The sequence below is a fragment of the Xiphophorus couchianus genome, chromosome 1 (genome assembly GCF_001444195.1).
Source record: "Xiphophorus couchianus chromosome 1, X_couchianus-1.0, whole genome shotgun sequence".
Classification (NCBI taxonomy): Eukaryota; Metazoa; Chordata; class Actinopteri; order Cyprinodontiformes; family Poeciliidae; genus Xiphophorus; species Xiphophorus couchianus.
Genome location: NC_040228.1, coordinates 17,303,103 through 17,328,042, shown reverse-complemented (window position 1 = coordinate 17,328,042; position 24,940 = coordinate 17,303,103). Strand labels below are relative to the sequence as shown.

Below are 24,940 nucleotides of genomic sequence, written 5' to 3'. Positions count from 1 at the left end.
GTGAGCCACCATACGACACTTAGCAGTCCCTGACGTCCCGTACCAATGCATGTTAATAAATTTAGATTGAGTGATAATTTTTAGAAACAGCAGGGGAAGTGGTACATTTTCACAGCTGTAACAGTGTGCCTTTTGTTTTCACCACATGCCTGCATCAGTATACGTGATCCTGCACAAAATGTTATTTAACAGAGGGAACCATTACAAAGGTGTAGTTCTCTTACACGATTGAAAAGATATAAGCATTTTTCTCGTCTGACATTAAACAGTTTACAAGGCAGTATGGAGGAATAGTCAAAAATTTCAGCAAACTACTGTATTGTGAGAAGGTCAAAAATTTTAGAGTAATGTCAAACAGTTTACATAATACCTCTGCCAAATACTATAAGGAAATGTATGTCAACTTGTGAACTTGAAAGAAGATTACAACAGTTTTACCTTAAACAGAAACAGTTATGTCAAATGTCAAACACTGAGAAAAAAAATTGTTTTTCTACAGTGCATGTTAAAAAATGTGCACGATAAAGCCAATTTAAGTTATTATATATTGGTCTAGGTGATCTCAAAACTGTATAGTATGACTGTCAATGTCCCAAAGCCCAAGACATCTACATTTGTTCAGAATTGGAGAATTTCCTCTGTCTTTCTTCCCTTTGAGGAAATCAGCATCTAAAAAAAATAAACTTATTTTTAATATAGTCTGAAGAGCGTATTACAAAAACTCATTAACAAATATTGTTTTAAAGTGTATTAAATTACATCAGTTAAATCTGCAGCTGATGTTCCTCGTTCCTTGTTTTATGTCACATGCTTTGCATCAGACTACTGCATATTTGACCACATGGTTTCACTTCTTCATTCATCTTGCTTCGTTTTACTGCAGACACCTTTGGACAATTTACACCCTGTCTTCTCTTCAAGAGGAATAACGCTTACAAAGTTTTTCTCAAACTATTATGATTTGTTTTTAATCTGATATGGTAAGTGACCTTTTTTCTACCCTTGTAAATAGAGTGTTTCCCTTTAAAAATATTAAGCTATAGAACTGGATAAGTTTTACATAGGGAATTAAAGTGTGTTTGCAGTGATTTAAAAGCTCCTTTTACTGCAATATTTATTGAATGTATTGATAAACTATCTTTAGTTAAACTGCATGCTTTTACAGTATTTTCTGACTATTATTGAAATTTGGTACACTTTTTCAGGCTCTGGAGAAAGTTCTTCTTATCGTGATTCAGTTTCTGCTATATGGAAATGCAATCAACATCCAGTTTTTTCCATGTGACGCTGATGTGAATTCAACCACAGTGGACTGCTCTAACAGACCTATCAAGCACATCCCGATCATTAAGGCTGCTACTGTTTTATCAATCGATTTGAGTGACACTAAGGTACAAGCAGTGAGGAACCACGCATTTGCAGGTGTCCCAAATGTTAATATTTTAAAAATAAAAGGCAATTGTCTCCCAGGTCAACTTAGACTCCCTGAGCAGCAAGGGTGCAACATGGAAATTGACCCCCATGCCTTCAAATACCTTAAAAATCTTACATCTCTGCATCTGTCTGGAAACAGCCTCACATCTATACCAAACTTACCTGAAAACTTGCTGTTTCTTGATTTGCAGTACAATTGCATCTTTAACATATTTGTCCCTTTAAAGACTCCAAATCTAGAGACTCTGCTACTCTCCAAAAACTGTTTTTATGCCAACCCCTGCAATCAGTCTTTTTACATCAATGCAACTGTTTTTAGAGGATTACCTAAACTCAAAAACCTTACATTAGGATATGATAATGTAACAGCTGTCCCAAAAGACTTGCCAGCCTCACTGAAGGCGCTGGATTTAAGAGAGAATACAATGACAGAGGTCCCAGAAGGGTCATTTGCCAACCTGACAGCCCTCGAGTATCTGAATTTGGAGTGGAACTGTCAGCGTTGCGACCATGCAGCACGGCCCTGCTTCCCTTGCCCACAAAATCGCCCTCTCCAGCTGCATCCCAACTCACTGCATTCTGAGAACAGCTCCATCACATTTCTGAGCTTAAGAGGAAATTCTCTAAAAACATTTCCAGATGGCCTTTTTAGACCATTGAAGAATTTAAAGGAACTGGACATCTCTGACAACCTGCTGGCGTTTGCTATACAAAATGGCACCTTTTTTCAAGAGCTGACCGGCCTCACTTGGATTAGCCTCATCTACAACTATGAACCGCTGAAGACCTTTGGAGAACTGGATCTCTCTCCATACATTGGCAACATATCGGGTCTGCAAAGGCTTTTACTAAGTGGGAACTTTTTCCATACCATATCAAAAAAAGGTTTCCATGTTCTGTCTCAACTCAAAAATCTATCAAAATTAGAACTGAGAATGAACTTTATTAGCGAATGCAATTTGACTACCCTGAAGCAGCTACCATCTCTCACTGCTATAGACCTCTCCCAAAATATGCTGAATTTCCTTCCATGCTGTTCTGGATCATCTGGAACTGCAGAACCAGACAGCTGTCAGAACCAGAACTTGTATTCAGGTGATTTCCAAGACGTACACACTCTCATACCAGACAAAGAAACAAGAACTAGTAGCCACATCTGGGAATCTGACCAGTCTATTGTACCAGAAACAACAGATGGCAGGGAGTGTCAAATTCCATCTCTACTGAGCTTTAAAAATAAGTATTGTTGGCAAAAGCTATCTTTTGACCTTTCTCAAAATGACATCTTATCACTTAATAAAAGAGTGTTTTTAGGCATGGAAAAGGCAGTTTGTCTAGACCTTTCATACAACTACATGAGTCAGACATTAAGGGGTGGGCAGTTCAATAACATGACAAAATTAGTCTTTCTTAACATGTCCTTCAATAGGCTGGATCTTTATCGTGGCGATGCTTTCAGTGAACTTCAGTCTACACTGAAGGTATTAGATGTCAGTAATAATGACTTTCACTTCAAGATGAGAGGAATGGGCCATCGTTTTGAGTTTCTTAAAAATCTGACTAACCTGGAAGTGCTGAGTCTTGCTAACAATGGCATCGGGATGCGGATAGATCAAAGGCTGGTCAGCAGGTCCTTGCAGTACCTCTACTTCAGTGGTAATCATCTGGACATCATGTGGAATGCTGACTACAACACATACGCTCATTTCTTTCAGAACCTAACAAAGCTGAAATTCCTGGACATCTCCAGCAATAACCTGAAGTCACTTCCAGCAGAAGTACTGTGTAACCTCCCAGTGAGCCTTCAGAGCCTCTGCATCAGCAGAAATTCCATGAAGAATTTTCCCTGGCAAAATATTTCAGCTCTGAGCAATTTATGTCATCTGGACCTAAGCTACAACTCTCTAAGTAATTTGGTTTCACAGGAAATACAATTTGGAGACCAATTTTCCTTTCTGGACCTGAGTCACAATCATCTTACCTCTATTCCAGACAATTTCTTCAATGAAGCACAGTCTTTGCAGCATCTGTATCTCAATCACAACAAGATCAAAGAGTTGAACCATCAGCATCTACCTGCACCCTTTCAAAAGGGGAGCACCCTTCAGAAACTCACCCTGCACGAAAACCCATTTAAATGTGACTGTAATACTTCATGGTTCGTTGTCTACTTGAGGACTACTCCAGTAAACATTCCTTATCTGACAACACGAGTGCGCTGTGGATACCCAGATTCTCAACAAGGTGTGATTCTTCTGTCCATAGACCAACATTCCTGCCAGGACATCTTCGGTAGCTTAGCTTTCCTGGTTTGCTCTTTCTTATCTGTGACATTTACTGCTCTTCCTCTGCTGAAGCATCTCTATGGCTGGGATGTGTGGTACTGCCTGCAAATCTTCTGGGCAGGACTCAAAGGCTACTCCCAGCTGCCCGGTGGTGTGTCAGATCATCACTACGATGCTTTTGTGGTTTTTGACACCAGGAATCTCGCTGTGAGGGACTGGGTTTACAATGAGCTGACTGCTAACTTGGAATGCTCTGACCACAGAAGATTTTCTCTCTGTTTAGAAGAGAGGGACTGGATACCTGGGCTCTCATGTATCGATAATTTACACAGTGCTGTTCACAGCAGTGTGAAGACAGTGTTTGTGCTGTCCAGGAGCACAAATGGAACTGAGCTGGTCAACGGTGTGATCCGACAAGCTTTCTTCATGGTTCAGCAGAGGCTTCTCGATGAGAAGGTATTTTCCCAGTTTTTTTTTATGCTCTGTGGACGTTGTAATCTTCTCATAGCCCTAAAATACTTTTGAAACTTTCTATTTAAGGTTGATGCAGCTGTGGTGGTTCTCTTGGATGAAATGTTTCCAAAACTAAAGTACCTCCAACTGAGAAAGAGACTGTGCAGGAAGTCTGTGTTGTCCTGGCCGAGAAACCCAAGAGCTCAACCCCTTTTCTGGAACCAGATGAGAATGGCATTATCATCTGATAATCTCAAGTTTTATGACAATAACATGAGTGAAAGTTTTATATGATCGTTAAGTGAAATAGTTTAAGTCCTGGGAAAGTATCTACCTTTGTTTTTGCTTTTAAATTTTTTTTTGTTTTGTTTTTGTTTTTTGTCATCAAATACATTTTTATATCAGACAAAGATACCTGGGGTTTAAATACAATAAATAAATAAATAAATAATGTTTTCAGTTTTTAGGGAAAAAAATTATGATGACCAACCTGGTGCTATATGAAAAAGTAATTCCCTCCCCTCCAATAACGCTTTAAATATAGGTTCTAGAAGGAAATTTGCCCACTCTTCTTTGCAGAGTTGTTTTAATTGAGCCATATTGAATGCCATCCAGCTTAAATTCATTCCTTAAAGTCATGGCACATTATGGCAATTGGACTTTATTGCCAATTGCCATAATGTGGCAATTTAAAGTGATCCAGTCTTTGATTGGATCACTTTAAAACCTTTATTCCATTTATTTAATAAGTGGTCCAGGTGAACAAGTTTATTTGAGTTTAGTGTTACAAATGGATGACAATTTTCTTCTGAATTTTCTGGTAGAGAGCAGAATTTATCAGTCCATTGATTATATATTGTGTTATATAAAAGTTTGATTTATTGAAGTGTCACAAACAATTTCAACAACAGAAGAATTTAGTGAGGAGGTAGAAACTTTTTTTCTGGACTGTATTGTTGAATTTTACATTTCCATCTGACCTCATTTTGACAAACTGAGACTTACATTAATGTTTTTTGTGTCTTTACCTGTCTGTATTTCAGTTTTTGGAGCAAAATTACAGCAAAACAGATGATGGCTTGTAACGTTTTTTTGATGTCACAGAAGGCTGAACACAGGTGTGATGGTGTAGCTTATGTAAAAGACAGTAGTTAACCTACACAAAGACAGATAAGTTTATCACCCTAAGCCTCAGTTGATTTCTGAGCTGTATTTGTTGAAACATTAGGATTTTAAAGTTATTCTTACTCATTAAACAATTCCAATTTAATAGTTTCTGTTTTTCATTTTGATTAATTTATATTTAACTTTACCAAAGACCCCCTGTAGAACAAATGGGTCTTTGGTGCTACGAAGGTAATTGGAATTCAGTTATGGCAGTACTACAAACAAATTGACATTGTTTTACCTGATTTATTAAACATTACAAGAGGGTATGTGATGTACCTGCAAGATACCCACCACTCTGAAAGTTTCACTTCTCTTTGGCTGGGAGGAAATGAAAAGCCTGAATAGTTTTGAAACAGAAATCAATAATAGTAGCCCAGTCTTTTGCGAGGTGGATTGGGATACTATTGCCAAGTGAAAATGTGAGATGTGAATAGACCCCTATCAAAGAAGTCTGAATGTTGAGGTGTGTCTTTAAAGAAAAAACAAAACATGAATCTAGCATCTCATATGTTTGAAATGTATTGTAATGCAGAGAGTGCCAACCCTTGTCCCCAAGTCGCATTGTCATGGTCTCTGGTGCATTTGAAGACATATTGACAAGATAATTTGACTTAGGTTTGCCAGGAGAAGGGACACATGTTAAATATGCTTACCAGTGAGCGCTAATTTAAAAGACACAAATGAATTATTAAAATCATGCACACAAGCAATATCTGAATTACAAACTTACATGAAATGCATTCACAAAATATATATCTATAAACACATCTTCTTAAAATCACCATTGTAACAGTGGTATCAAGCAGTGTGACAAAGATATTAAACAAACAACTTTTGTCTGGGTTTTTTCCCTACTGGAAATAAATAAATAAAATAAACGATTTAACTGTTTTACATTTTTATTTGTGAGATTATACTGCTGGAAAAAAGATGCGCCCATTAAAAAGAAAAAAAATGTTTACACGTCTTTGCCAGATGTGTCACTTGGTATTAATGTTACAGTTTATTTACTCAAATTAAATGCAATTATCAAACTGATTTACTGACGCATGTGACGTGTGCATGTATGAATATTTGCTTAACCTGGAATCTGTGTGGAAAATTAAATCGTCCAATCACTGCTCGCTCGTGCTGCCCCACCACAGCTCTTGCTCGCGCACGCGCCAGCTGGGTTAGCGCGCCCACGCGGACCCGATGGTAGGACAGGTCACAGCTGAGCCGATGAGATCATGGAGTCTGCGCTGAGGTCGGACGGGATACGGCCGACGGGACTGAGCGGTGATGGAGAGCTGCCTGTCCGGTAAGATGGAGCTGCGCGTACAGGGCGCACCTGGACATTTTTTTGTAAGGTGGGAGCGACATGTGATGCTATTATATGAATATAAATTAAAATTGACTGCGGTCAGTTTGCGTGACAGATTATTTCTTATGTAAGCTACAAGCTCGGACTCGTGTGGCCGTGTATATGCTAGAAACTAATCCTTCGTGCCGTGGTCGTAGTAGAATTGTTTGGGCGTCTGCGCCCGGCTTGTCTGGTCACTTATAAGGTCTTCTTGGTAGGTTGTTCGTCTGTCTAGCTTTAAACTATGTTAGACTACTTAGTAAACCCTTTTTATTATGAATAATAAATTATGATGCTTTTGAAGGTGTTCTGTTTTCGCAGTAAGGGTGGTGACTCCACTTTTCTCTCCACAGCAACAGCTGGTTGTCGACTCCAAAGTAAGCTGCAGGCGCTTGTGGACTGATTTAATGCCAGACGCGCATTTAAATCAAGCATTCCCACCACCTTTCAGTTTCCCTCTCCGCATTTTTATTTTATTTTATTTTTTATGTAATACATTTTTAAAATGTAATACATTTAGCGGCATATACTTCGCTGGCATTCACTGTAATGAACCAGCTATTTGTGGCACCTCCACCTCAGTATCTGTAATATAGAAAAAGCTTTATAGGTACTAGCTAGCATGTGTGTGCTTTCTTTTTTTTAACCATATGTAGAATTTATTTTGTCATTGTCTCACTTTGAATAGAAAAACTCCCTAGTACATTTCTATAAGCCCAATTTATTGTCATTTAGACTGTACATTTCTTGTACAGGACATTCCGTTTATTGTCCCGAGCAATAACAGATAAGGGATTGACAGCTCTGTTATGATTGACAGGCAGATTTAACCAGTCCCTCAGTTGTATCCTGTAAAGGGACTCCAAGTACCCAATCCTCTTAGATTAGAGGAGGGATTATGATTTCTATTTTCCCCTGCTTTATAGTCAGTTCTCAATGTCTGCTCCCCCAACATGCTAGGTCTCTAAGGAAACTTTTTTATTTGTCTGAAAATGTTAATATAGTATTGTTTGTAACATGTTAAATCCAAGAAGTTTCTTTATTACCACTTAATATGATACATACACATGTATTAACAAAGTCTGCTGATTGCATGTTGATTTCTTATCACATAATGTACCAAGTAGGATTTGGCCTAAATTCAAAGTACCTATTTTTCGTCCCCTATTTATAGTTGAAGCCCGAGGAGTGTACAGCCTTGCAAAGTCTGACTGTAAATTTGAAATTGGCCCAGAGGGATGGGATGTAATGAAGAGTGGTCTTTCAATTTTCTTTGCAGTCTCCTGAGGCCAAAGCATTCCGCACAATGTTTTCTTTTTTGTCAGACCTCTGCAGACATTTAAGTTCTCATTTAATACTCTCTGTGGTGCTAAATTAATCACACCTATCAACATTCCTTCCTTTTCACTTTTGCTTTGGGATGTAGAGACTGGAATACTGCTTTATGGTTTCTACTTAAGACACAGTGAGTGCTGATTTAAGAGCACTTAGTTATTTTCTGTATTTTGCTACTGATCTATAATCTCATTATTAGCAAATAAGTTGATATCCAGTTCTCCCAACATTTGCAATGTCAGCAGTGGGAAGCAAAACACTTATTCTTGAAGTTGTTGAGGAGAGTTTAAAACTTTGATCACCTTTTTGAAAAGAACTGTATTAGTGTGAGCACACAAATGGTTACTATTTATAGTTGTGTTGGTTTTGCCCATTTTTAATCTCTTATTCTTATTCTTGTTGTTGCATTTCTGTATTTCTTGTATGTCTGTCTTATTGTTTGCTGCCTAGAAGCCATGATGACCTGCAGTGTAACTGAAAGTCCAAGACTTCTTGGAGCATCACTGCCAACAGCCTCATATTTTCTTCACAAAAGACAAAATAAGTCTCAATTCATGCGCAGTCAGATATGGACAAGTGAATAAGTGCCCTTTATTACTCCCATTGCTTATTCTTATTCCACAAATGGATATCCCAGTTTTTCTGTCTGTGACAATTTGCTTCCACATGTTATATTTTGCCATACAACCATGCCTTTAAACATAAGAGCCAAGCCCTCGCACGGCAAGCTGACTGCTGCTGCTGCAAAGAGTGGTGGGCAAAATGATGGCAGCTCATCTCATTCACGCTTCTCGAGGTCTGCAAAACAGGGAAAAGGTAAACAGGCTGTCAGCTCAGGTCCTGGGTCCCGATCAGGACTTGAGCCCGGCTCTGTGTCAGGGGGCGGGCCTCCACCAGCAGCTAAACTGACCGGAGCACAAGGTTCAGTTTCAAAGCTTGGTTCAAGACTCAAAGTCAATACATCAACAGCAGATAAAGGATCAACTCGTGGTTCAGCAACAGCTCCAGGTGGAAAAACCATGTCCATGGAGAACATCCAGTCTTTAAGTGCGGCCTATGCCATTTCTGGCACCATGTATCCCAATGAGCGGGAGTCCTTGGAACCCTCTGGTGGATACCCTAAAAGTACCATGACATTAGGGCGGAGTACCAGCCGCTCATCTTCCACTGGCCGCAGTACAGCAATTGGAAGCACCCCAAACATCACAGCCTCTGGTATGCATCACCTATCAGACTCTTGTGGAGACCAAACTGTGTTTTCTACAGGAACTTCCAGTTTGCGACGGCAGTCTGGAAGATGCACACAAACAATGGATTCGGATGATCGGGGAGAGGTTTCCACCTGTGATCTCCAGACTCAGCTGAGGGATCTGCAGAGAGAGAATGAAAGTCTCCGGAGGGAACTGGATGGAGGGAGGGATGGAAAGACAGGCTATGGCATTAATAGTGTTAATTTCTGGAGCCCTGATGTAAAGAGAGACAAGGGGAGTAGGCGTGAAGAGGGAGTAAGAACGCCTGCTCTTAAGGAACAGTGCAGAGTGAACCAAGACGATTTACAGGTGAGAAAGCAGACAGCTACAGAGCCTTACGCACTTGAACTTTTACATATTACATCCTCAAACTTAAACTTATTTTATTCAGATTTTATGATACAAATCAACAAATAATGATGTATAATTGTAAAGAAAAAGGAAGAAATTTTACATGGTTTTTAAACACTGTTTACAATGAAAATCAGAGCTTTGGTACACATTTGTTGAACCTCTTTGAATTAGCCTAAGTATTGAAGATGCACCAATTCTGTGCTTCTTGCCCAATATGGATTTCTGTTTCTTGCTTTCTGTCTGAATTTCTTTTGACTTTTTCTATCCAAGAGCAAAACCTCAGAAAACATTTTGTACTTTTGTAAAGTACAAAAAGTAAAGTACAAAAGTACTCTTTTGTAAAGAGGTAGCAACGGACAATGAAGGATGTGCATCAAAGTACATAATGTTGCATTTTAGAATGAAAATAAAGGGCCATTATAATCTCTGGCCTGTAGATTGTTGCATCTCTACTAAAGCCACTTGAGAGTGTGTGGAAAAAATTGTTCATTAACTAACCATTGTGTCTGAGTTTGAGATATTTTGCAGAGAAGAATAAGCAATTAATTACAGGACATATTAAAACACATTTCCCAGAGGTTTTACAGCTGCTAGCGCAGTAAAATGTGGTTCTAGTATGGATTTGGAGTGGTTAATACAATGCCACTTATTTTTATTAGTTAAATAGTTAAAAACTGAAAAACATTTAGCAATTTCCTTCCACTTTACAGCTGTGAATTCCTTTGTGTTGGTCTGCCCTATAGAATAATAAGGAAACACGTAGTTATTGTAAGGTGACAAAATATCAAAAATTAATTTCAGTGAGTTTCTTCATTAGTTACATTCAGATGTTTTGTGTTCATCTCTGAAAATCACTCTGTCAAAACACCATTTGTTCTCATCTTCAAGGTTACACTGAATAGCTTGGCTGCCGTTTTGACTAACAATGTTTTCCATGCTACCTCCATGTGTTTCCATGGGAACTTGTTCAAGGTGTTTGCCGGGTTTGCCGGGTTCTCAAAGGGCTCACAGCTTTTGCTGAAGGAATGGTGACCAGTCTGTCCTGTGCAGTCTCTCCCCCGGAGTCTGTCCCACTCATTCAGAGGTGTTATCCATCTGTCTGCCTCACCATGGTGACTGTGTAGTGTCTCTTCTTTGTTTATCCTCCCTTGGTTTTTTATCTCAGTGCCCTTCTGTTTCTCTCTTTATCAGGCATTTTACATCTTTGTGTGTCTGTTCTTTTTCTAGAAGAGAATCCAAATACTACATAGTAATGCTATTCCGATTTAAAAAAAATTGTTTGAGGTTTCGCAAATTACAGAAGCTGGAACTGTGATTGTTTTGTTGCTTTTACACATACAAAAAACAATATCTGCATCCTCCTGTTGTAACCAAGGAGCCTCCTCTGCATTTTTTTATTTCTTGCTTTTTCATCTCACTTGGTCATAAAGTCATAATGTGTAAGTGCACTATACTGTAACTATATGCACATGCATGACACATGAAGTCAGAAAATGTAAAAAGGAGAAAAGGATTAATTAGAAACGAATATGAGACACCCTTTTTGCTCTCAAATATGCTTGAAAACAGCTGATTAACATAATTTTCTTCATCTGAAACATGGTGAGCTGACTTGTCCTTGATTGCACCTTTGCATTTTAATTTGCTCAATCTGTTCGGACTCTGTGAACAAGGTCATTCTACCTTAACCAAATCAAATTTAGTTGCCTGATATTAATTTGTGTATTTCTTTCCACGCAATTAAAAGCTTTGAAAGCAATTTAAAAAAAAAACAGCTAAAAGCTTCATTAAGAGCAAATGGTTATAGTCAAGAAAAGAACATGTTTTTTGTGTTGCCTTCTGTTTCTGCTTGTGTCTTTCTCTGCCATTGTCTGTCTCTCATACACACCCGCCCACAGCTGTTGAGCTCAAGTTGTTCACAGTTTTCTTCACAGTATTGATTTGACCATTCATTAAAGAGCAACCATGTCTTTCCCCGTGCCTCAGCCAACACTATAACTCAGTGTCTCCAACTCTTACAAAAAACGAAAAGGTCACCCTTTATCTTCTCACTTACCTCCAGTTCAGTTTATCTTTTTCTTCTCCATTTTTCTTCCCCATTTCTCACCCCTCCTTTTGTGAACTTTTTATCTTTTTGTGAGTCTCTGGAAAACAGGTGAATCTTACACGATAGCTGCAGTTTACCATAAGGAATGTCACCTTCTCTTGCATCTGCACTCATTTGACCTTTCCCCTCCAGCCATTTGTGTGTTGGGTGTGTATGTGTTTCTTTGATTTGTGAATTTGTACACTGTACACATAAGCATTTGTGTATCTACAGTCTCAGTTGTGTGTGTTTTTGAGAAGGACTGTCCTCCCACTCTAATTTAATATTCAGTGTGAGATGTTGCATTGATTATCCATAAACTCACTCGCCTCGCTCTTCTGCATCTCCACTCTGTGTCCTTGGCACTCTCCACCTTCTGCACAGGAGCACAGAAATCAGAGTGTTGGCGTAAAAAACAAGTAAAGGATTCCCACAAATAATTACTATTAGTGTCAAAATATTAAAGGGGTTTCCTAACAAATTTATTTGTTTTTGCATAGATTATCACTATCAAAACTAGTCAGACTGTACTGATTGAAAGACTCTGTAACGCAAATCTACATGTCAGATGTGTCTGAACATTTATGACATGTCCAGTGGTGGGACAAAGTATTTGCTATTTTACAGACTTTCTCATATTTTTTTATATTTTTGCCACACTTCAATGTTTCTGACTATCAAACAAGAAGGGCTAATTAAAAATGACCAACTTTCTATTAAGTGACAATTTTATTCTACAAGTGCATCTATAATTAGGCCTGGGTGTGGCTTTTGAGATAGATAAATCTCACAAAAAAATGTCACTTACATTTACTTACTTATAAGTGCAAAAGGGGGAAGTACTTTTTAAATAAATAAATTCAATCATAATTTGAAAACTGTAATAAGTCCGGTTATATTTGTTATTAAAATCTGTTTGTCGATCTGAAGCATCTGTGTGTGACAAAAACCAGGACAAATAAGAACAAAGAAATCTGTTAGAGGGCAAATACTTTTCTGAAGCATGCAGTAAAATCCTTTTTTGTTACATTTTTGTGGCAAAAATGTAACATTTTTCACAGATGTCATTAAAACAGTAGTCTAATTTCTCAGCTGTCACAATTATAATAATTATTTGATCATTTTTGGTTTTAGCAGTGATTTCTTAAGTAGTATGGTACGTACAGCGTTGTTCTACCTGTCATTGTTTGAATATCGTTGAAGACATTGTTTCTCTTCCTCACAAAATATAGTTATTAAAAGAATCTTATTCTTCTTCACCTTTAAGAACAACTTCTGTCCTTTTTGTCCTCTGACAAAATTTTTTAGTTTTACCTATTTTATGCTGCCAGACTGAAGCCTTGTCTGTCATTGGGCAGGGTGAGGGATGGCTTGAGGAAGTAACAATCACTTGATAAATTGTTGTCACGAGAAAAGTGTAGGGGAAAAACCAGTCCATGTAAAGCATAGAAACTCATGTGATTGGCAGAATAGTCTTTTTGACTAAAACATTGGACAGACAGTGAGGCTGTCCAAAAAGTTATGAATCTTCTAATTGACTACTATGTGCAATATAGTTTACACCCAGTAGTCATTGCTGTAGTTTATCTTTATGAAACCATTATTTAGAATTTCCTGGTTTTAATTGTGTTAAAGATTTTGAAAACAAAAAACAAAACAAAAATAAATAAATAAATATATGAAATCAACCAAACCTTTAAAGCAGACCCTCAATAGTTCAATTAATATGCTCTGTTTTTTAAATTTTATTTTATGTTTATTTTTTAAGATAGTAATGTTCTGGTTCTCCCCAGTGAACCAGAACATTACCACACAGTGACTCAAAGATTAAAAAGTTGTAAATAAATAAATAAATAAATAAATAAATAAATAAGTAAATAAATAAAGTCTTCAGCTGCTTGTTGATCTAGCTTACTGTGTTCCCCAAGTACAAAGACTTGGTCACCAAATTATCAGATATTATAATTTCAGGAAAAACATAGTCTGAACTTATCACAATTTTGTATGTACAAAACTGCTATTGTTTCTTCCAAAAAAAGGTTGCAGATGAAGCAGAAATCCCCGAAAATGAATACCGAAGGACACAGCTGCTACAGAAACAGCTGTCATACTTCTTATTGAGGTTATGAAAACTTGGGTTTGTGGATACTCTTTTATGTCTTTCCCTTCTAAATTTAATCTTGATCGTAATAAAACTTTCATGTTCAGCTTCTTGTTGATTAGAAATTTTTAATAATTTGCTTTGCTGTTTATGGTTACCAGATGTTCAATTAGATTTGTCCCTTTTTGATGCACTTTGAATAATGGAAAACATAAATATGTCAGAGACACCTGTCCAAGGAATATTCATGTTGTTCTTAATAATTAATAATCTTGTAGAAACATTATCATTACTTACAGTCAACTTTAGAGATTTATGAGATTAGCTTAATATATTGACATATTTTTTATTTGAAACAAAAACAGAATACTGTTGTCAAACAATATCGAAGTTTTTAGTAATTTACAATATGACAATTATATTTAAGTATTTAAATCTAGTTTCCTTTACTCTATTTTACTCTAGTAAGTACACCTGTGAGCTCAGTTCAAACAAATAACCAACTTTATTCTACCTTTCCACTCTAATGGTATGTCAACTACAAATCAATGCTCCATGTACCTACGTGTTTCTAAGATAAAGCCCGCCCCCTTGTGGCGTAGTTGTGTAACTAGCACCCTCTAGCTTTACTGGCATTATGTATCTGTTTCTTTTATCTCATTCTGCTACAGCTGGGGGATATAAGAAGAAACAAGGTCTGTTTTATTTGTTGATTTTAAGACACTCACTCTTTTTGTATGTGTGTATGTGTTGTACTCAGTTTTGGCAATTTTGAATTTGAATGATTACTGAAAAAAAATCACTTTGTGGTTGCAGCAACTTCCTTTGACAGTTCAGGAGCTACAGGAGGAGCTGAGAGCTCACAGAGAGACAAACAGTCGCCTGCGGCAACAGCGGCAGCAGAGCAGCTCCTACCGAGAACACCATATGGACCAGGAGTTCAGAGGGGGGCTCAGTCCTGGCCACAGTCCCAGACAAAGTTCCATAAACCTGCACAGTCCAGCACCAAAGAACAGCCCCAAAGCCAGTCCATCGAACACCTACAATCCAAGGCAACAAGAGGCTGACATCATTATTCACAGTCCTGGCTATGGGTGTAATACATTGGCAGCCACGCAGAGACTTAGCCCAGCCAACACCCTTCAGCCTGGACAAAGGAACAGTCCAAGCCAGCCCCTCTACAGTCCTAGTCAGGGAGCATTGCCCAGCTCTAGCCCCCGTCATCCATGTAGCCCCTGTCAGGTGCCTGGGTGCGACGGCTTTTCTTCACCTCCTCCTCAGGATCCAACAGAGGAAAACTTCTTCCGACTGCAGTCAGAACATGAGCGTCAAGCCAATGAGTTGTCCCTGCTGAGGAAGACTATGGAAGAGATGGAGTTGAGAATCGACTCCCAGAAACAGACGCTGGGTGCACGAGACGAGAGTATCCAGAGGCTGCTGGAGTTGCTTCAGGGTCAGGGACAGTGGGGACGAGGACAGCGGACAGGCATAATTACCATGGCAGCCCAGGAAGCTGATGTCTACTTGGAGAACATACATTTGAGAGAGGTGTGTACGTCTTCCTCATAGTTTTTCAATGTGTAATTTCATTTATATTGATAACTTCATTTTACAGGCTCAATGGCAGCAGTAACTGCCATCGAGCAATTTAGTGCATCTCTGGGGAAAACCAGCCTTGTTTTCTTTGCAAAGTTGCTTTAATTCAGCTATTGAAATTTTGACCAAGGATGTTCTTTTTTAAGGTCAAGGCACAGTTTCTCAATTACATTCAAGTTTCCATTTTGACTAGGCCACTCCAAAATCCTAATTTTGTTGGTAGTAGCCACTCAGGAATAGACTTCATTATGTGCTTTGGGTCATTGTCATTCAACATAATCCGAGTATGAATTAGTTTAGGGTCACACACTAATGGTCAGTGATTTTCCTGAAGGATATTCTGAATTCATGGTTTCTTTTTAATGACAACATAACTGTCTATGGCAGCTACTGTATGTTGCCATTTTTAACTGTTGCTATAATGTTGTTTTATTTTTTTTTCTCAAAATGTTGTTTTAGCTTTATGCCAAATATAGCAGCATGCACTCGTTCCAGGAAATTAAATTATGATCTTGCTAGTCGACAGAATATTTTACCAGAAGACTTGAGATCATGAAGATGTTTTTAGGCTAATGTGAGACCAATTTTGTGTTCATTTTGGACAGAGGGGGTTTTTGTATTGAAACTCTTTCATGAATGCCAATTTTGCAGAGTTTATTTCTTCTGGTTGAATCATGAGCACTGACCGTAACTGAGGCAATTGAGGCCTACAATGCTTTAGATGTTATTCTGGTTTATTTTGTGATGTCCTTTATGAGTGCTTCATTAGCTTTTTATGGTAGGCCAGACAGCCACTTCTGGAAAGATTTACCACAATTCTGCATTTTCTCCATTTATAAATAATGGGCCTCACTCTGGCTTGCTGGAGTCTGAAAGCCTGAAAATGGCATTGCAGCCCTTTCCAAACTGAACCAATAAAACCTGTGACTTTATCATCGGATCTTGTAATATTTTTTTTAAACTCTGTTATAGCTCTTTTTAGTCTTTAGCCCACCTTTTGTTTTTAAGACTTTTTCTCGATTTTAAATGTTTGTCAGTAATCAGACCTGTCTGGTGAAATTGAGCTCAGCTTTAAAAAAATATCTACCACAGTTAGTTTGTGATTCAACAGCTCTCCCTTGAAAAACAAATTTTATCTCAAGGGACTTCCTGGTAAAATACTGATTAAATAGAAAAAAATGGAGACAGTTGTCTTTTCACATGGGAACCAGGTTGTTTCAATAGTTAAATATTTGTGTTGTTTCGTATTTAACAAGAAAATTATTTTCTGATATGAAGTTTCTTTGACAGTATGATACTTGTAAATGTGTCAAAAAGCAAAATCAGAAGGGACAATTTGTTTTTCATAGCATCATAGCTAAGACTTGAACATCTTTTTAAAAAAATCTTAACACAGATTTTCTAATATCAACATTAGCTTTTTTCTTGTGTAACTTCACGCAAAAGCCTGTCTTTCTGCTTTTATCATTGTTTGGCTTTGAGTTTTTATGCATGCACCTGTTTTTTAGTATGTTTTTTGTGTGGTGTTAGAGCAGAAAGCAGCTCAGCAGGTCTTATCAATGGACCAGATTAACATACGGAGAGCTCTAAGCTCCTGTTCAGCCATGCAGTTTTACAATCTCGTGTTGTGTGTGTGTTGGTGCGTGAATATGTCTCCGTGCTTGTTCAAGAGCATGCACATGTTGCATATATAGCTGCTGATCATTTGTCAGTTGCAGTGCAGCCAGCGTTGCATTTGGCATCTCTCTGCAATGAAAGGAATGAATATTAGATGAATTGGGATTATGCTGAACCTCATCAAAAAAAAGATCCAAATGTTAATCTTTTTCTCCTGATGTGACACCCACAGCATGTGGGTTCAGAAAGTGGTGGGGGTTCACAGGTGTGTGTATCCTCCACTGTGAAGGCTAGCAGTATACTGCTCTGTAGCTCCTGACTCCTGCCTTATCTATTTTTAACTTTTAAATCTTCTTAACCTTTAATTTCTCTATCTCTGGCTCTGTGTGTGAGTGTGTATTCTATGTTGGTGTATGCCTCCAACACCGTTTGTGTCGTAATGTTCTTGACTTTCTTTCTCCAAGTCTCCCTCCAGTTAGAATAAAGGAATGTGTGTATGTGTGCGTGGGCGTGAGCATGTGTACACATCTGGATCCTTTCGGCTTACCATTTCCCTCCAAGGATTTCTGATGGGATATCCACCCTTGCCTGGAGTTTGGCCACCAAGGCGATTTTTGGTTGGTTTAGGCCATGCTAATGCAGAAGTGTGCGTGTATGTATCCGTTTGTCATGTATGGGACCTAACCGTGAGTTGTACGTAAGACGTGAGTACCTGTTTACATATTCTTTTAGTCATGTTATTTTTAAACCATTTGACAGCTTCAGATAGGCTGTGTATTCTGCAAAGGAGGAGGGCAACCATGTCTGAGTGGTCTGTCAAAGGGAGAGGTAGACATGCTAGAAAGGTTCTGTTTTTCTAAAGTAGAAAAATAGGCTGTGTTTATCTGAATATTAATGTATGATTAATGAGAGAAAACACTGACCTCCCTGATTGAAAAAAGAGGGAGTGTTGTTCTTTCAGCTTTTTTCCCTTTTTTTTAGTTTCCCTCATGGACGACAAGGGCAATAGGGTCTTTGCTGGACCATTGATATACATATATGTGTGCAATTTAACTACGTCCACCACTTTGAACTTTAGCATTCAGGAGTGAAAGCATTTAGTCTTTAAAGTTTTCTGAAGTTTCTTTGTAAAGCTTTTTGGGATGTCTTTGAGAAACTGCCAGGAGGTTTGGCAGTTGGATTCCTTTGAAACTCTTTGCTTGATGTATCAGTTTTTGAATGGCTGGTCTGTTTGAAGAACAAGTGTGCAGAACAAGAAGCAGCTAATGTCTGGCACAGGTTGCTTCACTTTGTATATTACACTAGCACATGTCATGGTCAATGCAAGCCAGGGATCATATAGTGAAGCAATTGCCTTTTTTAGGGAGACCTTAGTTTTCTGATTAGCACCAACGGAAATCAGCCCAACCGCTTTTCATTACTGCACTCGTTGCTCACTTTTAAATGGCAGTGCTTGTTTAGTTTAAGCAAGGATAATAAATGTCCCTGTTTTCAGTTTGCTGGAAAGTTTGTTTGGAGAATGACTCAATGTTTTTGTTGGTGAGAGGAGAAATACTATTCATAGGTTTAGGTGAATATTTTACAGAAGTAGTGCTTCAGATGTAGGATATGTAAAAATGTATGGTCTTTTAATTCTATCATAACATATCATATCCAGATGTGAAATCACTGTCAGTGTTGATGTGGTCTCTAGAAGTATAGTGACTTTCAAACAATTTCAACCCTTTGAAGTCTTTCTCCAGTTTTCTCCTATGTATTTTCTTAGGACTTTATTTAACAGATCAAAACAAATGTGTCCCTAACTGTGAAGTGGAAGAAATTATTATTTTTTTTAGCTTAGTCAGATCGGATGGAGAGTACTACAGATTCCCAATTGGATTTAGATCTGGGTTTTGACTGGACCATTCTAAGACATAAATATTCTTCCATCTAAATTATTTAATTTGAACTTTGATTGAATTTTTATTATCCTGGTCGTAGTTGAGCCTCCTCTTTTTTTACAGCCTCTAACAGGTGTTGCTCTGTCCACCTTTTCATCAGTTCGGCCAGCATCATTACCCCTGCTGAAGATAAGCAACCCCTGACATGTTTCTGCTGTGCAGAGGCAAAAAAGTCATATTTTGGCCCTGCCTGACCAGAGCATCTCCACTTGTCTGTGGCAAATCTTAGATAGAACTTCTTATAGTTTTCCTTCAACTGTGCCATTCTTCTGGGAAAAATAAATAGTTGTCCTGTCAACAGATTGTCCCATTTGTGCTTTGGATTTCTACAGCTCCTCCAGAGTTACCATGGTTACCACAGGCACTTCTTGAAATGAAAACCTAATCAGACTGTATCTTTGACCTTTCTGGTATGTTCCTTAGATGTTTGTCTCTTATATTCAAACCATTCTGAGGCCTTCACACCACAGCTGTATTTATGCAGAAATTAAATTACACTCTGGTGCTAACTAGCTGACCCCTTTAGATATTGTTTGTGCTGAATTTTAATTAGAGGGACAAAAAGAAGACTGAATATAAATCTAGGTCACATTTTATAGCTGTTTTGGGTTGGTCTTTTGTGTATAATCCCAATAAGATACATTGAACCTTGTTGCTGTAATGTGGTAAAATGTGAAGAAATTCCCAGGTCATAAGCAGTGCTTCTTAATTCCAGTCCTCAGGCCCCCCTGCTCTGCATGTTTTAGATGTGCCTCTATTCCAGAACAGCTGATTCAAATGATTGCATGACCATCAAGTGCTGCAGAAACCTGTTGATCACCCATAGATTCAATCCAGGTGTGTAGCAGAAGGGAAACACCTAAAACATGCAGGGCAGGGGGGCCTGAGGACCGGAATTGAGAAACGCTTAACACATCACTTTAAAAAGTTGTGGATCACTGCTGCTGATGTACATCTAGAGGATGGTGTAGGTCAGGGTACTCAAGTACAGTCCTCATGAGCAACTTTTAGATACACCCATTATCTTACACACCTGGATCAAATGAGTAGCTCGTTACCAAGCCTCTGCAGAGCTGAGTTACTGCTGGTGAGGGAATTCAGCCTTTTGAAATAGGTGTTCTAGATCAGGAATGTATCTAAAGTTGCAGGATGGTAGTTCTCTAGGACTGAACCTGAGCAGCACTAGTGTAGGTAAGGTCATATTATCATGAGTGTTACCAGTTTAACCTTACCAACATAATATAAGTGCATGGTGTCAGAAGAATTAACATAAATATTGAATTTCCTTATTTTAAACTGATTTTTAATTTTACACCAAACTATTATGTGGTGTAAAATTTTAATTCTTGCAGTACTAAAAGTGACCACAAAGTGGTACTGTTCAGTTAGAGTTTAGCTGCTGTGGTGATTACATGCACTGTGAAGCAAAGTTATGTGTGATGGAACACACAAACACACATATGCATGCTGAGAGGCATAAATCTGGGTCTAATTGACTCTCCCTAGCCGCCAGGTCCCTGCAGACCCAATAATAACAGCAGCATCACTGGTCTTATCCTGCCCAGCCCTGACCTGCTGCCAAAGGCATACGCGCATAAACATACACTCTTACTGTGAGATTTCTGCTTTGGCATTTATATATTCTTACATATAGTGATGTTATCATATGTTCTGTAGGGGCTCTAAATAGAGTAAGGGTCCCTATTTCATGTGAAGACATTTCACTCAGTGTGGGATCAGGAAGGTTGAGTATATTACTCTGCTGTTAAAAAGAAGCAAGCAAGCACTTACGACTCCCCTGGTTTTAAAACTCATTCTGCTTGTTTTGGCAGCTCCTCCCTATCTGCTCTTTCCTCAGAAAATATTGATGAAGCTTCAGAAATGTTGATTTCTAAACTCTTCAGTGCTAACATGTTGAAATTGGAAGCTCATGTCAGCAGAACCTTATTTTTTCTGTCTGTTTTGGGATTTTTTTCCCATTTTGCTTACTTCTTTCTCTTAATTTTAATTATGCCTATTTTTTAGTTTTCCTCGTTCTCTCTTTATTTCCTTCTTTTTGTTTCATTTACTTGACAGAAAGCTTGTCCTGGTTGGTACCTTTTTAGGCCTACATTCTTCTGTACTCATGCCTTATACAAGTGGTCCTCAATGATTTTATGTTATGCCCCCATATGGAATATGTTTTTTCTTTTGGCAGCAATTCCCCCTTACATGAAAAACTATTGAGAACTTGACCTTATTTAATTATTTATCTGTACAAATCACTGGCATCATTCTGAACATAATTTTTTTGTCAACTTCATCAGCTTTTTCCTTTTTAAGGAAAAAGCTATATAGCTTTTTAAAATTTGCAACTTGGTTATATTTTAGCTCATTATAAGAGATGAAATATGCACAAAATTTTGCATGCACAGTAAATCTAAGGGGTTATAGGGACAGTAGTCCAGGGCCCCAAGTTTTTGGGTAACTCAAAGATTAAAGATGTTTTTGTCATTAATGTATGTTATACAAACATTGTACCTTATATCAAACACAAGATCATAAGAGGTGTGGTATTTTAATATTGTTACATTTTTATTAACTTAAAAGTTTAAAAAGTCTGAAGTTATAGTACAAATTTTTGGGCCAACTTGGAGCATGCTACACGCATAAGGGTTATTAAGGCTTCATTGTATTTCCTTGTCTTTTCTGTCGACTATCATCACTTGCCTCCACCGCTGCTTTTCATTTCACTGTCACAAACTTCTCTAGATCACCCACAACAATGGTATCACCATATACACCACATGTAATGTCTATGGGTGTGACTGTGTTGCTTACTTCTTCTACTGGGTTGAACAGGGAGCATGTTGATTAGCTTGAGCACTGCTGTCACCTAGTGATTGGAGGCCTTACAGCCATTCTTTGTTTCTCAGGAAGACAAACTTTCTCTGAGTTTATGATTGTCTTGACAAACTGCTCAGGAGTATGTTTACTGACTGTATGTTTTAAATCTCTTATGTGTCTGAAGTAAGGATTCACTGATTGCTTAACAGTGTAAATATTCAGTTATATTTTACTGCTTGGTAACGTTTAGAATATTTCTTTTATTTTATAGGGCCAGCAGCAACATAAACCGATTATATATTTAAGTCCTGTCTCCCTTATGAGACATATAAATTACAAGTGAAGGTCTAACGTAAATAAATATGTAATAGTCTGTTATGGTTATGAAGCCAAGCATGCAGCTGCAATAAAATTTGTGATTGATGTAACAGTCTTACACATTAAACAATAAATCATTTTCCCTTTCCAAATGCTTAGCTGGCCAGTGCTACAGTTTGTTTTAAAATAAAAGCTTATAAGCTTATATGAAAAGTATTTGGTTGTGGTCCACTTTAATTCTTTGTGGAAAGTGGGTGGGTGGATGATGGTGGGAGAACAAATGGATAAAATTCTAAGAAATGTTTCTGGCTTGATGTTTATGATTAGCATTGGCAAGGTATATTGTACATATTGAATAATATAGCTATATATACTTTGTATTGTTCTCTATATCCATATATTTTGATTCCAATACCCTTTAGCTTGATTCAGATCAAATTTATCAAATTTATTTATACTATACTGCAAAATGTTTGGTTCAAACACAGCCTAACAGCAAGAACCTTGTATACAGATGTCAAACATGATGTTGGAGGAGGAGTGATGACTTGAGCCCATTTTGCAACTATAGATATTGAAGCTCCTTGCAATTTCATCATTGTGCATAAAAATCAGTATTTAAAACTGAAATATGATGCCCTTTGTTGAAATGATGAGCTTTCATTTAAATTGGACTTTTCCTGCTTTAGAATACTTTTCAATATTAGATTGTTTTAATTTTTTAACCTTAATTAAAAAATTCCTCATTTCGCCTGTTGTCTGGCCTGTTACGTTTTATACATAACTCCATGCCATGTTTTGCGTTTGGCACACTTAACACCATTGCCTCAAGGCCAGTATTGAACTTTTTTGACCATATCCTTCAGTCAGTGTTGTAGTGTTGTATTTGATTCTGTTCTGTCCATGTCCTCAGATCTGACATATGTGGAACAGAGACGATAGCCTTAGATGACATGCTCTCTTGACTTAATTTCCTTCTCTGAGACAGAAATTTTTGAAGGATGTAAAATGTATGCACAGGCTTTGACAGAAAGGTAAGGTAAATTATGCCTCATACCTCTGTCCAAGTCCAAGTAACTTAAGTCCTGACCTCAGGTATCTATGTCTGAATACATTTGATTTTGTTTATATAATCTTTTCAGGAAAGGTTTGCATGTACTCTCTTATTGAATGTAAATGCATTCAGAAAAATATGATAACTTTTCAAGTAACAGATGTCTTCCCTTTAAAATTTAATGCGCTTTGTGTTAGTGCTGTCACAATTTGTATTAAAATCTCTATGAAACAGTGGAGTAACAAGGCATTTTCAAAGCAACTTTTCATGTGCCAGGATGTGTGCTTTTGTGTGTGCCTGTAGCTTGAATATTGTTCATGGTTTTGTGTAGGCATTGCTGCAGGTCAGTGCTACCGTTAATTATTGATAGAAGAAGCTTAGCGCATGTGCTGGCAGAAACTGTTGCCTAGCACAAGCTTCAGCATGCCAGAGACATCTGCAAGAGAGACAGTGAAAACAAGTGGGAGAAAAAAAATTGGAGATTCATGCCGAAAAGGGTGGTCGAGACTGATTCATTCGTTCTAAACCTGAAGGTGCCTTCTACTACCCACTAGCAAACAGAGAAAGAACATGATATAAACCTGGCAGAAAAATCCATCCAGCCTTTTCTAAGATAGAAATCATCCTTTGGCGAGTATAGCATCAAGGACTAGACTAAAGATCATAGGAAAAGTTTTATTGACTCTCTATGGAAGCACAGCAATGGATTTTATAACATTCCTAAAGAAAACACAACCTGAGGAGCACAAAGGACGGAGCCAGTGAGATTTATCAGTGTTTCTTTGCAAGTGGCTTTGAAGCTGTGGGTGTTAGAAAAAGCTAAAGATGATGAGCCGTCAGGCTTGCTTTTACCGGGTCCCTCCCCCGGAGCTCCATCGGCGTAACCAGCTCCCAGCTGATCCGGCTAAGAGCAGAACTCTGCAAACTGTCATTGATATGAAGGTAGGACTGAGCAAATCCACAAGAAGGCAATATTTTCAGTGATAATATCCCACTTCTCAGCTGTTCAGCATGCCAGTTAGTGATAAATCTATTCTCCTTTTGGCAGTGAGTGAGGTTGTTTTCTTTTTCTTTTTTTTATTATGTGTGACAATAGTTCACGTCTGTTGCATGCTCCTGCTTCAGCTGAATAGAGTAGAAAATCTGCATCGACTTCAAATGCCAACACATACAGTTCATGCATTGTATCCTGATTATCAGTTAAATGTATATCATTCTATCGTGCCTTACTATAGCCGCAATGTCCAGTATTGGACCATGCAGAATTAAACACTTATTCAGTTTGTTTCAAATGTCACATATGGAACCCTTCACTCTCATTTCAGCCTTTTGAAGCTGTTACTGCTGTGAAAAATGCAGTTGACTCCACATGTGTCTTTGAGTAATCCCCCCCCACACAATTTAGTGTTCCTTCAGCAAAGCACTTGTTCTAAAAGTGATTTCCCTACCTCAAAGTCGCAGTTATCTTTTACACATACTTTGTGACTTTTCCACCTATTAAGAGCCCAGCAGGATTGTACACAGAAAGCAAACAGAAATAGCAAAGGTTAAACTGGCTGAGTTATTTGGAAATAGAAGCAGAAAGGCCTATGACACACTTGAAGTGGAAAAAATAGACGCAATCCTGCTAGTATAAAACTTACCTCGTTTAACCAGCTTATTAAAGTTCCTGTATATCTGACCTTTCTTTGTTTTAGTCTTTGCTGTGCTGCTTGTTTTAAGATGTGCAAATGTATGCTTTGTAATTGCAGAACACGAACGCTTCTTTCTGTTTTGATC

At 38.0% G+C, this 24,940-nt stretch overlaps 2 protein-coding genes across 3 annotated transcripts in view; both read left to right on the top strand.

Annotated features, from left to right (window-relative positions):
• Window positions 1-784: 784 nt before the first annotated feature.
• On the top strand, window positions 785-6,177 carry tlr9 (toll-like receptor 9). Its single transcript, XM_028018245.1, has 3 exons — window positions 785-980; window positions 1,206-4,175; window positions 4,260-6,177. The coding sequence occupies exons 1-3, from the start codon at window positions 978-980 to the stop codon at window positions 4,464-4,466; spliced, it is 3,180 nt and encodes a 1,059-aa protein (XP_027874046.1). The 5' UTR covers window positions 785-977; the 3' UTR covers window positions 4,467-6,177.
• Window positions 6,178-6,473: 296 nt separating this feature from the next.
• Window positions 6,474-24,940, top strand: part of LOC114144954 (ELKS/Rab6-interacting/CAST family member 1-like) — a 160,576-nt gene continuing 142,109 nt past the window's right edge. The window contains exons 1-4 of one of the 2 annotated variants that reach the window (XM_028018226.1): window positions 6,474-6,642; window positions 8,470-9,578; window positions 14,482-14,505; window positions 14,627-15,358. In XM_028018226.1, coding sequence (XP_027874027.1) covers window positions 8,709-9,578; window positions 14,482-14,505; window positions 14,627-15,358 — 1,626 coding nt within the window. In that variant the 5' untranslated portion in view covers window positions 6,474-6,642; window positions 8,470-8,708. The remainder of the gene's footprint in view (window positions 6,643-8,469; window positions 9,579-14,481; window positions 14,506-14,626; window positions 15,359-24,940) is intronic. The other variant, XM_028018232.1, reaches the window with a different exon arrangement.